General features: G+C 48.5%; 1 protein-coding gene across 1 annotated transcript in view; it reads left to right on the forward strand.

Annotated features, from left to right (window-relative positions):
- The window catches only part of APCDD1L (APC down-regulated 1 like), a 50,605-nt gene that overhangs the window by 23,283 nt on the left and 5,318 nt on the right, over window positions 1–22,004 (forward strand). Inside the window, exons 2-3 of the mRNA XM_025001162.2 lie at window positions 17,481–17,619; window positions 19,953–20,505. Of these exons, the coding sequence (XP_024856930.2) occupies window positions 17,481–17,619; window positions 19,953–20,505 (692 nt within the window). The remainder of the gene's footprint in view (window positions 1–17,480; window positions 17,620–19,952; window positions 20,506–22,004) is intronic.

Raw genomic sequence — 22,004 nt, forward strand, 5'->3', positions numbered from 1 at the left:
AGATAATTACAATGGTGTGATCACTGACCTAGAGCCAGACATCCTGGAATGTGAAGTCAAGTGGGCCTTAGAAAGCATCACTACAAACAAAGCTAGTGGAGGTGATGGAATTCCAGTTGAGCTATTTCCAATCCTGGAAGATGATGCTGTGAAAGTGCTGCACTCAATATGCCAGCAAATTTGGAAAACTCAGCAGTGGCCACAGGACTGGAAAAGGTCAGATTTCATTCAAATCCCAAAGAAAGGCAATGCCAAAGAATGTTCAAACTACCGCACAATTGCACTCATCTCACATGCTAGTAAAGTAATACTCAAAATTCTCCAAGCCAGGCTTCAGCAATACGTGAACCGTGAACTTCCTGATGTTCAAGCTGGTTTTAGAAAAGGCAGAGGAACCAGAGATCAAATTGCCAACATCCGCTGGATCATGGAAAAAGCAAGAGAGTTCCAGAAAAACATCTATTTCTGCTTTATTGACTATGCCAAAGCCTTTGACTGTGTGGATCACAATAAACTGTGGAAAATTCTGAAAGATGGGAATACCAGACCACCTGACCTGCCTCTTGAGAAACCTATATGCAGCTCAGGAAGCAACAGTTAGAACTGGACATGGAACAACAGACTGGTTCCAAATAGGAAAAGGAGTACATCAAGGCTGTATATTGTCACCTTGCTTATTTAACTTCTATGCAGAGTACATCATGAGAAACGCTGGGCTGGAAGAAGCACAAGCTGGAATCAAGATTGCCGGGAGAAATGTCAATAACCTCAGATATGCAGATGACACTACCCTTATGGCAGAAAGTGAAGAGGAACTAAAAAGCCTTTTGATGAAAGTGAAAGAGGAGAGTGAAAAAGTTGGCTTAAAGCTCAACATTCAGAAAACTAAGATCATGGCATCTGGTCCCATCACTTCATGGGAAATAGATGGGGAAACAGTGGAAACAGTGTCAAACTTTATTTTTTGGGCTCCAAAATCACTGCAGATGGTGACTGCAGCCATGAAATTAAAAGACGCTTACTTATTGGAAGAAAAGTTATGACCAACCTAGACAGCATATTCAAAAGCAGAGACATTACTTTGCCAACAAAGGTCCGTCTAGTCAAGGCTATGGTTTTTCCTGTGGTCATGTATGGATGTGAGAGTTGGACGGTGAAGAAAGCTGAGCGCCGAAGAATTGATGCTTTTGAAGTGTGGTGTTGGAGAAGATTCTTGAGAGTCCCTTGAACTGCAAGGAGATCCAACCAGTCCATTCTAAAGGAGATCAGTCCTGGGTGTTCATTGGAAGAACTGATGCTAAAGCTGAAACTCCAGTACTTTGGCCACCTCATGTGAAGAGTTGACTCATTGGAAAAGACCCTAATGCTGGGAGGGATTGGGGGCAGAAGAAGGGGACGACAGAGGATGAGATGGCTGGATGGCATCACTGACTCGATGGACAAGAGTTTGGGTGAACTCCGTGAGTTCGTGATAGACAGGGAAGCCTGGCATGCTGCAATTCATGGGGTCGCAAAGAGTCGGACAGGACTGAGCAACTGAACTGAACTGAAAAAAAAAATCTAGATTGATGGCTCTTTTCTTCTTCTCTTCAGAGTTCTGCAGATTCAATTGTTGATTTATTTTTATTAATCCTGCTTAGTATTCACTGTCCTTCTGGGTACCAATGATTTGGTTCTTTTATCACTTCTAGAAAATATTGAGACATTTTTTTCCTTCACCTATTGCTTGTTCTGTAACTTTCTTTTCTCTCCTTCCAGGAGATATTATTTAGGCTTTCTCATTATAGCTGCTATGTCTATTAAAGCCTTTTTAAGTTTTTAGCCCCCTCTCTTTCTTTCCTGAATTTTGGGTAATTTCTTTGCATCTATTTTCCAGTCCACTAATTCCTTCTCCAACAGCATCTAATCTATCCCATGATCTAAGTACTAAGTTTTTATACCAACAAGTACATTATTTTATTTCTTAAAGTTCCATTTGATTCTTTTTTGAATCCGTTCGGTCATTTCTATAGGTTCATGTCTGTTGTTCATTTTTTTAATTCCATATTTTACTTCATTAAATATTTCATACATACTTTTATTATGTGATAGTAACTCCAATATCTGAAGCTCTTGGTATGTTAGCCTTTTCTTTCTGCTAACTCTTACTCCATAGTGGATTGTTTACTATGTATTTGGTGATCTTTAACTGGGACATCATGGACAATTTTGGGACCTAAAATGATCATGCTTTCCGCAGGAGAATATTCATATTTACTTCTCCTAAGTGTCAAGGGGCACCAGCAACCCTGTAAGTCCTGGTTCCCTGCCCCAAATGCTGACTTTGGCTTCTGCCCTCAGTAGAGTCTCCACAGGTCCCACTTCAGCTCATTCAGGGGACCAGAGAATTCAGAGGCTTCCCTGCAATTCAGGTGAGAAATAATGGCTTTACCCAGAGTGGTGGCAATAAAAATAAGCATAAGGGTATGAATCCAAGTTAGTGGAGTAACTGCTTATTAACCTGTGCCCCTTTATTTAGCAGTATTTTATAATCACACACAAAAATATGTGTTTGACCACAAACTTTCATTAGCTTCTAATTTCTCTTCCATTGTTCATATGTTAGATTTGCAAAAAGTGAAAAGTCTGATAATATCCAGTGTGGTCAAATGTGTAAGGACATGGATACTTTCATATACCACTGATGGAAGGTAAATTGAAATGGCATTTTTAAAGGGCAATTTGGTCAAATCCCATCAACATGTTAAATGCACATACAAATTTCTTTGTTAGGAATTTCTCTAAAAGACACCCATAAAATTTATACCAAGATGTATTAAAAGGATGTCCAACATGTTGTTGTATGTTTAAAAAATTGACCACAATCTAAATAACTATCTGCAGAGGATTGGTTAACTAAATCAAGATTCATCTATATAATGGAATACTGTTTCATTTTTTTCACAAAGAGAGAAGGCTAAGATGGAAAGATAGCCCCAATAATTTAAGTGTAGAAAGCAAAATGCAGAATGATGTGTATAGGAAGATTGCATTCATAAAAAAAATTTAACAGCCAAATAAAAAAAAACATTTACATTTATATGCAGAGATTGGCGTGAATGCATTTTCTGGGAGGATGCACAAGAAACTTAAAATGATTCACTTTGGAGGGAGCAACAAGGGCTTCAGGGTGGAAAGCAACTTTCGCTTTTCATTTTACACCTTTTTTATACATTTTGAAAATTCCGCTGCAAGCCACATATTGTTTTGTTTGAAGAGTTTAGCCTGTTTTTATTGGACTCTTCTTGATTAGGGCACCACTTTCCCTGGTTATTACCTCTTCTGTTTGTGCCATTTCATTATTTCCTCAGATTCTTCCTTCAAAGACTTCCTTCAAAGTCCCTCCAGTCCTAAAAGGCCAGCCTTCCTCAAAGATTTCCAAAATCCATTATTAATTTAAAAATATAGATTCCATATAATATACATAGTATGGTCCTATTTTTTTCATATATACATATATATATATGAAAACATATATATATATGAAAAAATATACATATATATGAAAACATATATATATAAATGTTTCCCTGATAGCTCAGTTGATAAAGAATCCACCTGCAATGCAGGAGACCCTGGTTCAATTTCTGAGTCAAGACAATCCGCTGGAGAAGGAATAGGCTACCCACTCCAGTATTCTTGGGCTTCCCTTGTGGCTCAGATAGTAAAGAATCTGCCTGTAATTCAGGAGACCTGGGTTCGATCCCTGGATTGGGAAAATTCCCTGGAGAAGGGAAAGGATACCCACTCCAGTATTCTGGCCTGGAGAATTCCATGGACTGTATAGTCCATGGGGTCCCAAAGAGTCGGACACGATTGAGTGACTTTCATTTTCACTTCACTTTCATATATATATTTTGAATATGCATACATGTGTGTGAAAAGAAAAGTCTAGGAAGATTTAGGACATGGAAACAACCTAGATGTCCATCAGCAGATGAATGGATAAGAAAGCTATGGTACATATACACAATGGAGTATTACTCAGCCATTAAAAAGAATACATTTGAATCAGTTCTAATGAGGTGGACGAAACTGGAGCCTATTATACCGAGTGAAGTAAGCCAGAAAGGAAAACACCAATACAGTATACTAATGCATATATATGGAATTTAGAAAGATGGTAACAATAACCCTGTGTACGAGACAGCAAAAGAGACACTGATGTATAGAACAGTCTTATGGACTCTGTGGGAGAGGGAGAGGGTGGAAAGATTTGGGAGAATGGCATTGAAACATGTATAATATCATGTATGAAACGAGTCGCCAGTCCAGGTTCGATGCACGATACTGGATGCCTGTGGCTGGTGCACTGGGACGACCCAGAGGGATGGTATGGGGAAGGAGGAGGGAGGAGGGTTCAGGATGGGGAACACATGTATACCTGTGGCGGATTCATTTCGATATTTGGCAAAACGAATACAATATTGTAAAGTTTAAAAATAAAATAAAATTTAAAAAAAAAAGAAAGAAAAACGTATTGTGCGCCTGCCGTGGGCCAGATATTGTGGTAGAGGATCAAAGGGGACCAGGGTCCCTGTGCTCAGCTCTTTTGACAACCCAGACTCTAGAATTCAGGGAGTCACCTGTGTACCAGCAGGGTAATGGCAGTGTGCTCTGTGTGAGGTGATGTGGGTGAGCTTGTACATCACCTTCATGCTTTTCTGTATCTTCTGTTTATTTATCTATTTATTTTTTGCCCTGTGTATGGCATGGAAGAACTTATATAAAAATAATAATTAAGCCATAAAACGCAATCTATCTATCCCTTTGGTCTTGTCTCTCTTCTCCAAACCCCTACACTCGTCAGTGCAATCACTGAGACATTGATGCTAAAGCTTGTTTTGTATCTGGATATCAAATGTAAGTGGGTGTCCCGTGTTGTATCTGCGTACACAACCTGCTCTCAGCGCTTCTGCATCTCCGGCAGGGATGGGTGGGGGTGGGGGCTCCTTGGCCCTTGCCTGCCCCTTCCAGCAGGGCGGCTTGCCCTGGGACTCTGCCTCTGTCTAACTTGACCTCTGTCCTCCGCCCATGTATGTGCTGTGGACAGGTGTGTGGCCAAGCCAGCTCCTCATGACTGGCTCTTCCTGGATGTCCTGTTGGCTCCTTAAATGACACACGCCCAAAATGGAACTCTCCCCAGGCCCCCTTCTCAGGAATGGACTCCCAGACCCCAGTTTCCCGGCTGAGAACCCACACAGACACACTCCCTCCTCCCTGTCTTCACCCCACATCTCAGCCGCCCTGGCACCTCCTCCTGAGAACCCCTCTTCCCCAGCCTCACCTTCGTGCTGGGATTTGAGGTGGTCTCCCACGGGTCACTGTGAGCCGCCCCACCACCACTGCATACACTCGACCATCCTGACCACAAGCCCGCAGAGCCTTAGCGCTTCGGTCCCTAGCCGCTGTCACTGTGAGTCACCAACAGCAGTTGGCCATATCTGATTCTCCTGTCCTATAATAGGGTCAACCTTTCTCTCCAAATCAACTAACTCATTTTCACTTATTTTAAAAATTAATCTATCCTTGTATGCTTTAGCCTCGTGCTAACAAAATTCCAGGCTGGATGTGTCAGTTATCGAGCTGAATCGAAATAAGACAGGTAAACTTCAAAGGTAAACTGTCCATCACCTACCCCTGTGCCACCCAGGTGGGCACAGTGCCCTTGGGAAAGCATGCCTTTCAGAATGCCCACTGGCTCTCCTCCCGCCCCCACGAGGCTTCCTCACACCCCCAGAGTGAGGGCGGGCAATCCTCCATGCAGCTCCTGCTGCTCCCTGCCTCTCCCTCTCCTGCCCGCTGGCTCTGGCTCGGCTCCGTGTGCTCTCTGCTGCTCTCTGCTTGGGGACTAATGACTTCCTGCTCAGCCGGCTTGCTTTTCACACCTCCCCACCCCTCCAGCCTCTGCCCAGGGCCCATTATGGCCCTCTCCACCCATCAAGCCGCTCCTGCTCCAAGACTCTCAAGGAGCAGAGGCGGCAAGGCTCCTCTTGGCAGACCGGACCAGAACTCCCACCTCTGTCTCCCGAGTGCAGAACATCAGGCCGTGTGCCCCCTTGTCAAAGCACCTTTGCTATCCCGTGGCCAGGCACTTGGTAGGTGCAATGTGGCGCAGAGACCTGGGCCTGTGTGTGAACTTGGAAGGACCGTGGGGTTTGCAGGGAACACAGTTGGTTTGGATTTGGGGCCTTTCCACCCACTGACTCGTGTGACAGAAGTTAGACACTCTCAGACACTCCTTTTTGGAACCTCTGTTTCCTCGTATGTGGAATGTGGGCAACCCCAAGACCTACCCCAAAGGCTTGCTGTGAGGACCCCACAGATAAATAAACGTGGGTTCTGCAGACTCTAGAGCTACAGGAAACCTGTGTCTTGTTGTCAGTATGGTAACTAGACGCCCAAAATTTAATCCACTGTGGTCACACAGTTAGCCTGACTGTGTCCCCTGGGTGAGCTGCGAGCTCCCTCCCCGGGATGCCTCCCTGGGATGTGAACCCTTGATCCAGGGTGGCAAGGAAAGGTGAGAATTACAAGCCTGTTTACTTAACATTTAAGAAGCCAGCCCATTTCCTGCACCTTGCCTGCAACACTTAAGCCAATATTTACATCTTTGGGATTCTATTTGTATGGTAATTTAAAAATAGGGTTTGGACTTACAGCTCACCTTTCTCCTGAAACTCCAAAAGCACTTTAATTTTCTAGACAGTAAAATAATGCAGTAATTAAATATTACCATTTCTTTTAAAAAAAATAAAATCTAGTAATGCCTAACAAAATGGGTTTTTCAAAACATGATGTAGGTTTTCCCACAAAACTACACTCTCGGGAAATTCCTGATTTTGAATGTATGGAAGAGACCATGAACTCCATCTCAACACAACGTAAGAAAAATTGACTTGTTAAATTGCAATAATTTTCTTGCATTTAAAATCTCCATGCTTCCCAGCGTAGCTGACCCAAAGGCCCTCCCATGCGCGTCTTTGGGGAAAGGCCGAGAGGAGCTGGGATGGTTTGATTGTTTATGAAGCTTCCCGGACCCCTTTCTCACGGTTCCAAATTGGAGCGTTTGCTCTGCCTTGCAAACTTCTTCCAAAGGAGGCCAAGCTTGGTGACCCCGTTACCCTCGCCCTTGGGTCTCCAAATGCGTTCTTGGTAGGACTGGAGCCCAAGATTCCCCCACGTGGAAGAAGGCATGGGCCCCCGGAGCCGGCCTTCCAACGGCTCCTCTACCAGCGCCAAGGTGGGCGGAGAGAGGCCCTGGCCCTCGGCTGAACGCCGAGGCTGGAGGAGACGGTGCTGGGTTTCAACCGAGGCCGCCCAACCGCCCCAACCAAAGTTCAAGAGGGCCCCCTTGTGGACACTTCCAAGAACAGCCCCGTACGTGGTATACTTCCCCAACGCCGGGGGCTGCGACCCGGGACCCCCCCACACCTCCGGACGGCTCTCAGACCCAAAGGCACTCAAGAGGCGACCAACAGTCTCCAATCCTCTCTCCTCGAAACCTAAGTATTTCTGTGAGACAAGAGGATTCTTGGCCCCTCCAGGCAAGACCTGGTGGACAACCAAGCTTCCCAAGGTGCCTCCCCAAGGTGCCTCCCCAAGGTCCCTTCTGAGCCTCTTTGCGGGAGTCTTCACGGCGAGGACACAACATCTTCTTTCTTACTGAACGTGTCAAAGCCTTGTGATTGCCTTGCCAAATTCCTGTCCTATAGAACAATGGAACCTTCAGTCTTCTGCCAGGAGAGCGAACAAGGATGCAATGCAACTGGAGACTTCTAGACACACGTTCTGTTTCGCAAACACGGACTTGTAACTACAGCCCTCAGGGCAGCACTAGAATGCTCGGTGGGACCCAGGCAGGTTCAGAAGCCAGCAGAGATCTCACACTCCAGCACAGCACCCCACCCCCACGCCACTTGTTACTCCCCTCAAAGCATAGGGCTGGTATCTGTGGAGAGTATTGACCAAATTTGGTATCTGCTGCATGCATGCCCAGTCATGTCCGACTCTTTGTGACCCCATAGACTGTAGCCTGCCAGGCTCCTCTGTCCCTGGGATTCTCCAGGCAAGATCACCGAATTGCCATTTCTTCCTCCAGGGGATCTTCCCAACCCAGGGATGGGATTCACATCTCTTATGTCTCCTGCATTGGCAGGTGGGTTCTTTACCATTATCAGCACCTGGGAAGACCCTTCGCTCCCCACTGCAGTCACCCAGCGGTGGCTGGGACAACCCCACCCCAGAGGCTCTGGGCCAAATGTCAGGCGTTCTCCTCCTGGGGTCATCAGCCACTCTTCCCTGAGAGAAGGCAGGTGCTGATGAGGCTGAAGCAGGAAATTTGGTATAAATTATGAATATCTACAGGGCCAACGTGCAGATCTGGGAACACAGGCACTCAAGTTGAGCTCAGGAGGACATGTGTCCAAGACACCAGAACATCTGGGTGAAAAGGGAAAAGCTCCCATGAATCACCCGGACGCCTCGGCTGCTTGGAAGCAGCTGGACCTTGGCTGGGAATTCCTAGTTTTCATCCGGGTGGAAGACCCGGCCAGAGAGAGGAGTGATTAGCATTATCATGGGGCTCAGGGAGTTTTGATGGGAACGGTTTTAGTACTGGAACATTCCTAAGCAAACAAACAAATTAAAAAAAAAAAAAAAAAAAAAACCTGGCTGATGAGCCAGGCCTGGTGGGCCAGACTCTGTCTCCCAAATCCCCCCTTCCCTTCCCTCCCATAAGCCCTGCATTTTCTCTCCGCTTAGCAGGAAACGCTCAACACAGGCCTTGGGGAGAGATCTACGTGGTCAGCCAGTCCCCTCGACAACATGTTTTCAATTTTGGAAACACAAGCATAATAAAACAGTTGCCTTCTCCAAGCAGCACCTATAATGTCCACCTTTTCCACCCATCCCTTGGTCCAGCCCAAACTGGAACTTTTCATGCAAAACAGGGGAGACAGTGACAAACCAAGCTACGTTCCTTCCACAGCCTTTCAACACACTGACATCTGAGTCTGAGGCCCTCCTGCATCTCAGAAGCTCAGAATCTGTTTTCCTAGGCATGCGGTCCCTCCAGAATTTCTGCTCCCTCAGGAGGGACCATGTCCTGAGGGAGCAGAAAGTTGCTCGCTCAACTCACCAACTCTCCAAACTCACCATGCAAAGGCAGGCACACTTCTCAGTCCCGGGAAGCTGCAGGGCTGGGGAAGCAGAGTGTCCTTTTTCTAGAGCATGCCATTTCTGAGTTTCCCAAAAATACAAAGTCTGTCCTGTCCAATCCCTCCCCCGCAACGCCCCTTCCCCCTGGCCTTGAAGGCAAAGACCCTCGGATCAGATGGATAATGAGATTCAATTACGGCCAAATGAGGGCCATATGAGGGGTGTGAGGGCTGGCCGTCCACACCAGAGGGGGAAGTTTAGGCTCCTTAGAATTCAAAGTTTATGTTCATATTTCTGTGACTTGCTGGTACCGGCACCGCATGTCAATCTGTGACCTTCTCAGGGGAGTTTAAACGGAAACCCTGCGTGGCTTTTGTGCCGTGGCCGCCTTGCAAAGCACGTCTTCTGCTGTAGCGACGCGGTAACGGCTGCCATCTCAACAGCCGGATTCCGAAGCTTGTTGGCCAAACGTCCCCTGTGTGCCGTTGCACGCCAGCATTTCTCAGAGTGTAAAGGGCGGCCGCCTCTAATCAAGAGAGGTTATTTTGGGGTGGGGATTTTTATTGAAAATGTGCGTAAGCTTCCAAGTACAGACATTCTAGGTGAATTACCTCAAGCTCAGGATTTTGAAATAAACCAGAGGGTTTCAGATTTTTTTTTTTTTTTAAGCAAGAGAACACTTTTTTCAAAGCAGATCTTAATTAGCCTCCCAGGACATAAACCAGAGCAAAGGGTGGGGGGCCTTCGTGGGCTGAAAAAGGCCGGGGTCCCACTCACTGGGTCTCCCCTTCTCTCCTGAAAAAAACATCTCTGGTTTTTGGAAACCAGCTTGAAAACCTCTGATACAGTGAAATCTGATGCAGACATCTCTGTACTATCCAGTACAGAAGGGGCCCCTGAGCCCCTGAAATGGGACCCGTCTAAACTGAGCTGTGCTGGAGTGTATATGCACACCCGACTTCGAAGACTTGTGTTTGAAAGAGCGTATAAAATATCTCACCGCTAGTTTTTGTATTTATACATGTTGAATTTATTACAGACACTTTCGGGTCTGGATAAAATATTGTTAAAATTAATTGCACCTGCTACTGTTTGGCTTTTTATAATGTGTGACTCACAGTATGTGTCTATTGAGCAGTGCTGTGGAGCCAGGCTGGAGCCTGCCCTGGGATGAAGAACCATATCAGGGTCCTAGTTTTGCGGGGCAGGCCCCAAGGATCAAAAAGGCTTTAAAGCCAAGGAGCTAGCATCAGGTGCTTATGCCAAATTTGACCCATCCTCAAAACTCTCGGCAGGACTTGAGGCTCAGACTTAAATCTCCCTTTGACTACTTGTCTTTCCTTTCTCCCTACTTGGATAAACCAGGGTTCCCTTCCTGCTGGGAACTCCCTTACTTATTATCCTTCTACCCTCAGCCAGATTCTTAGTGATCCCAACAGCTGCAAGCCTTCTTTTTCCTCACTTCCATTTCAAGCCTGACCCTATTAGCCACACACATAATGGAAATCACCAGCCAATTTTTAGGAGGGGAGGCCCCAAGGGATGGGCGAAGTATCAACAAGGAATTTATGGGCATTGATCTCATGGAGCATGAGTCATTCATTCATCCATTCAACTAAAAGCAGCGACCACGACTAGCATTTACTGAGTGCTAACTATGTGAAGGCATTGTCCTAAGTGGTGTCCATGTCTTGACACAACAGATCGTTAGCATCCACTGGACACTGTCCTAAGGGGCTGGGGAGTCGGCAGGGAACAAGAGAGATAAGGGCCTGTCCTCATGGAAAGGAGGGAGAAAGAAAAGAGGAAATAAAGGACGAAAAGAAAGAAAGAGGAGAGGGAGGGAGGGCAGGAGGAGAAAGAGAGAAAGAAAAGAGGGAGGGAGGGAAGGAAGGAAGGAAAAAGAAGAGAGAGACTTGGGGTGTCTGGAGTGACACCTCACTAGCAGTGAGCACCCAGCACCCAGATCTTGGTTTCTAAATACCATTCTCCAATAAAAGGAACCAGGACACCTTGGAGAAATACGTACATAATGAGCCTAGAAGATCTAGTGCCAGAAAGTGAGGACATGCTAAAACAAATAAATAACAAATGCATTTAGAAAGGACCCAGGAAGTAAGTCGATAGTGCTCCTGAGGGCCACAGGGATAATTTGAGCTACAGACTAAATAATGATAGCAATGGATTGTAACCTGTAAAACAAATATCGCTGAGTTCACACTAATACAAATAATAATCGAATAAAGAGATAAGCAAGGAGAAGAGAGCGTGCTTCTTTATAGCACAATCCCAGTTAATAGATTCAGAAAGAAGGGTGGAACTAGCAAATGACCATTTGGAAAACACCACAGTTATAACTTGTAAGTAAGAATCATCACTGGTCATCAATAGATGCTAAAGTTAGCAGGGGGAGTATAATGGCAAACAAGATATTTGCATGATCTCTAAGTATATCCCCATAAGATAATGATTAATTACAAAGAGGAAAATAGTCATTTAGCAGATGCCTCCTTAAGTGAGTGGTCAAAGTTAATATCACCAGTGCTTCCTCAAGCAATGCACTGAGAAGGGCACAAAATCACTTCTTTGGGGTTTGGGCCCAAACCATGTAAACTGAATGTAATCATGAAGAAATATCCAAAAATCCTAAATTGAAGAACACACTTCAAAATAACTGGCCAGTACTCTTCAAAAGTGTCAAGTTTATGAAAAACAAAGACTCAAGAAGCATTTCTGATTGAAGGACTAAAGAGACCTTACTGTGGACTGCGACTGCAGCCATGAATTTAAAAGACACTTGCTCCTTAGAAGAAAAGCTATGACAAACCTAGACATCATATTAGAAAGCAGAGACATCACTTTGCTGACAAAGGTCCAAGTAGTCAAAGCTATGGTTTTTCCCTGAGTCATGTACAGAAGTGAGAGTTGAACCATAAAGAAAGTTGAGGGCTGAAGAATTGATGCTTTCAAACTGTGGTGCTGGAGAAGACTCTTGAGAGTCCCCTGCACAGCAAGGAGATCAAACCAGTCAATCTTAAAGGAAATCAACTTTGCATATTCATTGGAGGGACTGAGGCTGAAGCCAAAGCTCCAATACTTTGGTCACCTGATGCGAAAAGATGACTCGTTAGAAAAGACCCTTATCCTGGGCAAGATTGAAGGCAAAAGGAGAAGGGGGTGATAGAGGATCAGATGGTTAGATAGCATCACTGACTCAATGGACATGAATCTGAGTAAATTCCAGGAGATAGTGAAGGATAGGGAAGCCTGGTGTGCTGCAGTCCGTGGGGTCGCAAAAAGTTGGACGTGACTGAGCGACTGAACAACAACAAAAAGACGTAACAACTAAATGTGATGTCTGATCCTGCATTGGATTCTGGACCAGAAAGGAAACATTACTGGGACAACTGGTAATATCTGCATAGAATTTGTAGGTTAGGTCATAACATGGGATCAATGTTAATTTCTTGGTTTTGACCATTGTACTGTGTCTATGCAAGATGGTAACCTTTGGGGAAATCAGGGCTAGTAGAGCTCTTTCTACTGCTTCAGCAATATTTTTGTAAGGTATGAAATGATCTCAACTTGCAAAGTCAAAAAATAAAAGTAAATTAACAACAGTAAGCAGGTAAGTAATTGAGAGAGGTGATGAGTGCTGTACAGGTGAGAAGAGAGGTAGAAAAGAGCAAAAGGGAAGGTTTGATGTCAGCCTGCCAGGAATTCCAATTATGCTGAGGCCGCAGCAAGCGGAGAGCACCCAGCTCAAAACAGAGGGAGGATGCTCTGGCCAAGAAATAGCTCTGCAATGGCCCCGAGGCGGGAGAGTCTTTGCTGCTCATCCCCAGGAACACACAGTGGAGAAGTATGGTGGGAGCTTATGGATGGCCTTGGAAGACAGCCAATTTTAAAGGGCCCTGGAGATCCTAAGGAAAAGCATGGAATGCTACTTCAAGTGTATTAGGAAGTTTTTGGCCATTGTGTAAATTTCCTTTGAGACAATTATGATTCTTTGAAATTACAATCCATAGTGGGTCTCCTTGATTAATGCCAGCCTCCCCGAGAGAACAGGAACTCTGGCCATCACGTGCTCCCTTACAAAGCATGTAACGGCCATGCAAAGTTCATGGTAGGGGAGGGGAGAGAGAAGAGAATGGACAAAGGGTATGGTCCTGGGAGGCCTGGGTGGCTTGGTATGGGTTGTGAATTGAATTGTGTCCCTAAAAAGATGGTACCAGTAAATGTGACCTTATTTGGAAAAAGGTCTCTGCTGATATAGATGCAGTCGTACTGGATAAAGGTGGACCCGAACCTAGTGACTGATGTCTTTATAAAAGAGGAGAGGGAGGTTTGGCTACAAAGACATAGACACATAGAGAAAAGACAGTCATGTGAAGACAGGGAAAGAGTAAAATGATACACTTAAAAGCCATGGATGCCCTGGGCCCCCAGAAGCTGGAAGAGGCAGGAAGGACCCTCCCTTGGAACGTCCAGAGAGAGGCAGCCCTGCCCACACCTTGATTTCAGACTTCTGGTCTCCAGACTGTGAAAGAATAAAGTCCTGCCATTTTCAGTCTCGTAGTTTGCTGTCCTTGGTCATGAAGGCTCCAGAATGCACAGCCATGTTGGGAAGAGAGGCGATAACCTTGGCCTCTGCCATTCTGTGCACCCCTTCGGGCTACTGACCACATCTACATATTAAATAGTTGCTTATTAAATATCATTTACATAAAGTGTTACTTAATTTTTAAAAAAATCCAATGCAGACCAAACCCCTTTTAAAACTCAGTCTTATCTTTGTGGGCTGTGAAAGCCTGATTTTGCTACAGTAACAGCCGCTGCTTTTTAACACCCTCTAAAATCGATGTATAACCACTGGAATAAGAAATGCTCACCACTGCACCTAAAATCACCTGGCACACCTCCCAGAACCTCGGAACAAGCCAATTAGGATAGAAAAAAAAAGCGAGTGTTTTTCTTTTGCTTTTTGCCCCCAACAGAAAGATATCTGAAGACCTGATATTTCTCCATCTGCTCTGGCTACGAACCGCACACCTTCCCTCCCCCGCCCCCTCCCCTATTGATCCAGACCCACGCGTCTCATGATCTTTGAAGAAAACAGGACGGTGCACCTGGGTATAAACCGGCTCCCAAGACTCCATTTTTCATCTGGAAAATGAAGATAATCACGTCCACCTAACAGAAGTGTTGTGAACAGCAGATAAGAAAAGGGCACATATTTTTTATTTTACGAAATACCCCCGAATAGGCCAATCCACCGAGACAGAAAGCAGATTAGTGGCTGCAAGGGTTTGAGAGGAGAGAGGCGTGGAGAGTGACTGCTAATGTGTGCAGGGCTTCCTTTTGGGGTGATGAAAAGATTCTGGAACTCGACAGAGCTGATGTTTGCATGACCTGGTGAACATCTTAAATGCCACTGAATTTTAATCGTATGCTTTAAAGTGGTTAAAATGGTAATGTTTATGTTAGGTGTATTTTACCCTATTTTATTTGTTAATTGAATATGAAGCACCTGCCTGGGGTAGCCAACTCTCCATCCTCTGAACCTCAGTTTCCTTGTCTGCAAAATGGGGGCACAGACGGAACCTGGGCCATGGGAGGTCTTGCAGATGATCCGTAGGAATGGCCGGCACATGTAAGCACTCCATCAGGGTGCTGACCGGCTGCCTCCTGGGTGGTTATGGGGTGAGACCACCTCTTGAGACCACAAAGCACCAGTGCTCAAGACAGGCTCCGAAGTCGTCTTCTCCACTAAGGCCCCAGGCAGGCTCCACGTGATGTCTGCGGTGCAGCCCACTGCTGGCATTCTGACTCACAATCACACAACAGGCTGGAGCACATCAGATCTGAAACCCCAGTAGTCTGGTCTGAGCAATTGGACGCTCCGGATTTCATTCTGCAGGTAATTTCAACGACACGATCTAATTTCAAATGTCCTGCTCTATGAGTGCAAAAGCAGCATAATTTTTAATTAGTGGGTAAACAGTAAATAATGGATGGCGGCAAGTGGACACCACTGTTAATTAAAAATCCATGGTTGATAAAAATCAATTTGGCCCACGCATTTAACTCCGTCTATCAGGTCCCTGAGAAAAGTCGTGCAAGCCAGCCCATGGCACCATCTGCTTTCCGCTGTGGTTTCCTGAGCCCAGACTTTTCTAGGGGAGAAGAGAGGGAGAGAGAGAAAAGAAAATCTATAAGCAGCCTCCAAAGCTGGGACTGGAAGCATTTCACAAGTTCATTTCTCATCGGTTGGTTTCATTTTTTGTAACCTTGAAGTTGAAGCTCCAGCCAGGAGGCAGTATCACGCTCCACTCTGAGCTTTTTACCAAGAAGGGCTCCATTTTGTGTTTCGTGTGTACATGTTCTGAATACGGTGAGATCCCACCATATCTCATCATCTCCTGAATTAATTAAATCCCAAATTTTCGCAGAAAAACAAGACAAACTAAAAGACACTTAGTGGGAAGATGGTATCTGAGGATTCATGTCAAAATACAAAACGTTTTTGGTATCCAAAAAAAAAAACTAAAATTTTTTTTTTTTAAGTTGAAAAAAAAAAAAATAGCATGTTGTGAACCCAACGTCTTCTTGGGAGCTCAAGAAGAAGGTGTGAAGCGTGGATACCCTGGCATGTGTATTTCAGCTCCAGACTCCCAATCAGCTTTGCTGGGCGTTTGGCCCAACTCAGGCACCCCAGCGTCCTGGCTCTGGTCCCCAAAAGACTAGATGTGCCCGAGTGAGCACAGAACTACTCTTTCAAGCCTCTCCTTGCATGGAGTTACTCTGAGGAGTGGCCCTGACAGCCCTTGGGGTAATCCAAGTGCCCCCTGTCCCTGGGGACACCGCAGCGCTGGTGCACCAGCTGTCTGTCTCCATCTGTCTTATTTGGCTGATTGAAGTCCACAAATCAGGTGTAGGGCACAGCAGGAACATACAAGGACCCAGTGCTGCAGCAGCATTTTCACTCATTCATTCCTTCAACCCCTTCCCCTGCCTGTGATTCAAAAGGAGCCACGGTTAAGCTGACAGGCCAGAGCCCACGGCCTGGCTCCAAGCCCGGCTCCATCCCCTGGGGCAGGCCAGGCCTGGGGCCAGCTGAGCCCAGTTCACTGAGCCCTTGGCTCTGCCCATCATGGGAAGTCGAGACTAACACCATTCCCTAGGGTCATCGCGATGGTGAGCTAATGTGTAAAAATATTTATAAAATAACATAATAAAGATGTCCAGAGTCGGTACCCAGCTAAGAGGGGCTGCTGCCGCCTCGTGTCGTCGTCACCATCAGCGTCATTCCAGCTTTCTCAGCCAGTCCCATGGGAACCCAAGAGTCTCCCAGGGAGACCCCAGACCTCTGGCAGGCCAAGGGGGAGCAGAGAGCTTGGGGGCCCCAGAAGACTGCTGTGAAGGGGCAAGGAGGGGACCCCAAGCCTCCCGGCCCGAGCATCTTTCCTGAACCTGGTGTGGTGTAGGGGGAAACACCCTAGGAAGGCTGGCGATGGAGTGGGGCCAGCGGGTTGCAGCAGCTATAACATTTGGACGCTGCTACCACCAAGCTTACAGCCTCCCGCATCTGGGCCACGTCAAGCCCGCCTCTCTGAGTGGGGATGACAGTTTCCAGGGGAGTTGCTGCTCTTTAGCAGATGAAGGCCCTGGTGCTCTCACCTCCGGGCCGCTCCTAGAAGTGAAGATCTGGCCAGGCCTGTCTGGTCTCCACCAGATGATCATATCTGGCAGGGGAGGGAGGGGTCCCTGAAGAGGGTGGGGGGCCCTCTTCCATGAGGCCTCTGAGTCCCCCACCCCCAACCCCACCCCCACCGCCCCTCTGTTGGCCTTGTGCTTCAGCCCGGGTCCTACCACACACATCCTGAGCATCACTGTGTACCCCAGTGCCTTCCTGGTCCACCCATGTGGGGATGGACAATGCCTGGGCCTGGCACCACCGAGAGACCACGAAGGGAGTGGCCGCGAGGGGCAGGTGCAGGTCTGGCTGCTCCAGGGGGCAGAGGTCAAGCTGAACCTGGGCTCGTAAGGGAGAGGATGGCAGTCCCACTGTCCGGCTTCTCTGTCTGGGTCCTGGCGGCCTCCTGCCCCTGGTGCAGGGCCTTTTCACAGCCGCCCAGTGGCACTTGGCCACAGGAGGAGGTGCAGGTGGGCACAGACTCTTGCCTAGCTCTCTGCTGCACCCTGAGCCAGGAGGGAGGTGCCAGTCAGCTAGAGAACTAGGGTGTGCCCAGATCGCTGACCTGGGTCTGTCTGCTTTGCAGCCCGCACTTCAGAGGCAGCTGGGATGGCAGGGGCGGGCCATCTGCACTGGGAACCAAGCTGCCAGCAGCCCCTGCCCAACAGAGCCCTGGTCACCGCGCTGCTGCCCCCACGCCTGGACGGGCCCTGGATCTCCACTGGGTAAGACTTGAGGGTCATACTGAGCACAGGCCCGTGGGCCGGGAGACCTCACCCTGAACCTCCGTGTTCACATCTGTGAAACGGGCACAATTCATCTGGTTGTCCAGAGGCTGCCCAGGCATGGGCTTGCTTGTCACCCTCCCCAGAGTGAGCCTAAGAGGCCAGAAGGAGCCATCCACCCAATTCTCCCTTTCACCTGATAGTCTCACCTGACATTTCTGAGGCCCACTGCTGCTCTGAGGGGTGGGCTTAGCGCTCTGCCCTCACTGGTGGGGCAGCCAGGAGAGTCCTCCCCGCTAGGGTCAGAGAGAAGGCAGGCAGCGTCCTCACCCACCATCCCCTTGGGCCAGTCCCACTCTGGGGTCAAGGACTGGACTTTGCACGTCCTCCATGCACCTCCTGAGGTCAGGGGGAAATTCCACTGCCAAACATCTGCTAGCAGCTCCCTGGGGTGGGTGGGGACTTGAGATCTGCAAAGTTGCTCTGGATGCATTCCCAGGCTCTGCCCCCACCTTCCACAGGCCAGGTGGGATTCAGGCATCACTGGCCAGGGTCAGTGTGAGACAGAACATGGGGAGGAAGGGGGCTGGCTGCAGGCTGTTCTTGCCCTGGGACAATAGCATTCCAGATAGTTCTAGAAGCTTCTAGTATTTTCTTCCTAGAAAGTCCTCCATTGTACCTTCAGATAGGGTCTGTTGCTTTCTGGGAGCAGCATAGGGAAGGACCCAGAGTCTGAGAACCACGAGGACATCTAGTGCGACCTGCTACCTTCCCTTGGGCAAATCTCCCCACACTGGAGTGTGAGTCACTTCTCTCTGTGTTTAACTACCACCTGTACTGATTCTTACAGGTGGTAGTTCTTCTTACGATTCTTCTTAAGAAGAATCTTTATGATTTCCTTACGATTCTTCTTTAAACCAACTTGCTTTTGTTGGTGTAAATATATTCATGTATTTTTACAGCTTTATTGGGGGATAATTGGTACACTGTACACATTTACAGTACTGTGATTATGTTTCAAAGGAAGTATCATATCACTATGGATATGGAGAGCTGAGCCACTTGCCATAAATAGGAGGTAACCCTAAAAAGAAAGTCTGAAAACGAAACAACATCATTAGGTTCTCACCGGAGTCTCTCACTGTCTGCCTGAGGCCCCGACTCTGTTTGCTTTGGGAGAAAGGGGAGGTTGGTATTAAAGACATAGGATAGAAAGAAAAGGCTGGTGAGAACTTTTCTCCTGCTCCAGCAGCCCCAGTATGAAAGATACTGAGAAAATAACAGTCCAGGTACTGCCTATTTGTGGGGGGACTTGTCCACCGTCCACCCCAGCTGAGCCCCCACGGGAAAGTCCCAGATGCTCCCTGGCCCCAGCCCAGGATATGACAGGGTCCAGGAGTCCTGTTTTCATCACCGGCAGAATAAGGCCTGAGGACCAGGGCTGGCTTTGTAAATAAAGCTTTACTGGCACACAACCACACCCATTACATACAGTACTGTCTCTGGCCACTTTGGCTCCAAGACCACAATCTTGAGTAACTGCAACAAAGACCACCTGGCCACAAAGACAAAATAGTTATAGTCTGACCCTCTCCATGAAAAGTGTGCTGACCCCCCTGGTTTAGAGCAACAAGTCTGTCACAGACTTGGATGAAACCTGGTTTGGGGTGGGGGGGCAGTGGTGGTCAGCTTGGCAAATGGGGAGACAATGTAAGTGCTCATCATTCATAAGTCACTCAATGAGGACCAGGGTTGGGGGATCCAGTGTGTGCCTGGTCCTGGAGCAGGTGCCAGGAATCCACTGGGGAAAGAATAGGCAGGACCCTGCCTCCTGGAGCTCAGAGCACAGGGTTCCCCACACAAAGCAAAGGAGCCCCCATTTCTTAAACCTCTCCCAGGTGCCGTCACTGTGCTGGTTGCTTCCTGGGAGCCCGGCCTGTGGATCTGATGCCTGAGTCCAGAGGAAGAAGCTGGGCATCATCCCGGGTCACACTCCTCATGAGGGACTGAAATGGAATTTGAACCAGGGGCCTCTGGCTGCAAAGCCTGTGTGTTTCCTGGACCAATGGGGATCCCTGGGGGACCCAGGCCAGAAAGGGGGAGATGTCGGCTGAAAAAGGTGCTTAGGACCGAATGGAAGGAAAGCTTCTGTTGAGACCATAAGGCAAAAGGGGAAGGCCCCCAGCATGCAGGGTGGGGCTGAGGGCAGCTGGGGGAACTGAGCCTGCAGGCCTGAGAGGAAGGCTGAGGGAGGTGGAGCCCGGAGCCGCCCTGGGCTTCACCATGCACGAGCCCAGCTCACTGCCCTGCACTCTTCTCCCTCTGCCCCGCAGCTGCGAGGTGCGCCCGGGACCCGAGTTCCTCATCCGCTCCTATACTTTCTACCCCAACCGCGTGTTCCGCGCCTACCAGTTCTTCTACCGGGACCCCTCGTGCAGCGAGCCCACCCACTCGCTGCTCATCAAGGGCAGGGTGCGCCTGCGCCGGGCCTCCTGGGTCACCCGCGGCGCCACGGAGGCCGACTACCATCTGCACAAGGTGGGCGTCGTCTTCCACAGCCGCCGCGCCCTGCTTGACCTGGCCAGGCGCCTGGACCACAGTAAAGCGGGCGGGGACTGCGCGCACCGCCTGCCCCCCGCGCGGGCCTGGCTGCCCGGGGCCCTGTACGAGCTGCTGGGCGCCGGGGCTGAGCGTGACTGCGCGGCCGCCCTGGGCTTCACCATGCACGAGCTCAGCCTGGTGCGCGTGCAGCGCCGCTTGCAGCCCGAGCCCCGGGCCGCGCCTCGCCTGGTGGAGGAGCTCTACCTGGGGGACATCCACACCGAGCGGGCCGAGCGGCGGCACTACCGGCCCACCGGCTACCAGCGTCCGCTACAGAGCGCCCTGGTGAGTCTGGGGTCCAGGGAGGGTGAGTTCTGAGAGCCTGTGGGGACTCTCCCTGCCTGGAGCCCTCTTTCCCCGCGACTCCAACCCCACACTGGTCTGCCGGCCTCAGGACTTTTGCACATGCTCTTCCCTCTGCTTGAGGCCTTTCCTCAGGTCTGGAGAGGACTGGCTTTTTCCAGCAGGAACTCCTGGGTTGCCTTCTTGAGTGTGGCCCTCCTGGACTCTAGAGGGTTCTTTCCTGCCCCTGCTGGGACGGTGCAGGTCCCTGTCTCTCAGGTCTCTGCTCAGTTGTCCCCTCCCATCCCCACTCTGCACACACTCAGGGCTGCACTGAATTTGCAGTTGACTGCCTTGCCCCAGCAGCACTGGATCCTCTGCAAGGGGGAAGCCCTCTGCCCCTCTGTGTCCCCACCCAGAGCCCAGGGGCTGGCACACTTGCTGGGCCCATAAACGTTGCTATATGTACTGGGGGGTTGGGGGGCACTGAAGCCACAGGGCTACAGGGCTTTGCTGCCCGCTCTCACAATTGGAAGAATTTTTAATTCTTTTGAGTTTACGTTGAGGTTAGTAAAAATGAAGTCAAGGTTAGGATGCTGGGTTAAGAATGTCTGTAAGAGATACCCAAGGGATATTTTTCAAAAGTGAAAATCGTTCAGGTATCCTTATCAGGTGTTCTTTGAACCCACAGGCAACCCTCACACATTCAGCGTGTATTGAGTGCCTGCTGTATACTAGACACTTAAGGAATTAAATCAAATGAGGCGAAGCATCCACTGTGTATTGGGGGTGGGGGTGGCGGGAGGCAGGGGCACCCTCTGCTCTCTCTCCTTCTCCCTCTTCCCTCCTCCCAACTCAGGATCTGGGAGGAAGCACAATAAGAAGTTCTCGCAATCAGAAAATTAGCCCGAGTTCTTTTCATGACCTCGAAACAATTCTCTGTTTGCCAGCCAATGTTCCAGGCCACTCTGATGTCCATCCTTCTCAGAGCAGAGCAAGTGCTGGTGGTGGGGTGGTTACTGGCACCCATCACCTCATTAGGAGGGCAGTCTGCTCCAGACACAGAGAGGAAGGACCCCAAGGTGTGGAGGATGACACCGTCCCTGGGGCCACACACTCTTGCCCTTCTGTTGCCTGACCACCCAGGGTACCCATGCAATCTGCAGCATGATTGCGAAGCAGGACACACGTGTATGGGAGCCTGGGCCGGCAGGCCAGATGTGCAGACATTAAATTAAACGTCTTCTCACCAACTGCCCCCCTCCCCATAGAAAAAGAAAAAGGAAGATAATTTCAAAGATGGATACACTGCAGATAGACTCCCAAGTAACGAATTAGTCATTACCTTAAGCTCTCTGGGTCCCAAGCCTTGCCCACAACCCAAACCAGATGGTAAATATGAACATTTTTAGAAGTTAATTTAAAGCCAATTTGATCCCCAAATTCATTGCCTGGATATAGAGTCCTAATCGACCAAAATCATCTAAGCCTGGTGTCACCTC

This window comes from Bos taurus, chromosome 13 (assembly GCF_002263795.3).
Source record: "Bos taurus isolate L1 Dominette 01449 registration number 42190680 breed Hereford chromosome 13, ARS-UCD2.0, whole genome shotgun sequence".
NCBI lineage: Eukaryota > Metazoa > Chordata > Mammalia > Artiodactyla > Bovidae > Bos > Bos taurus.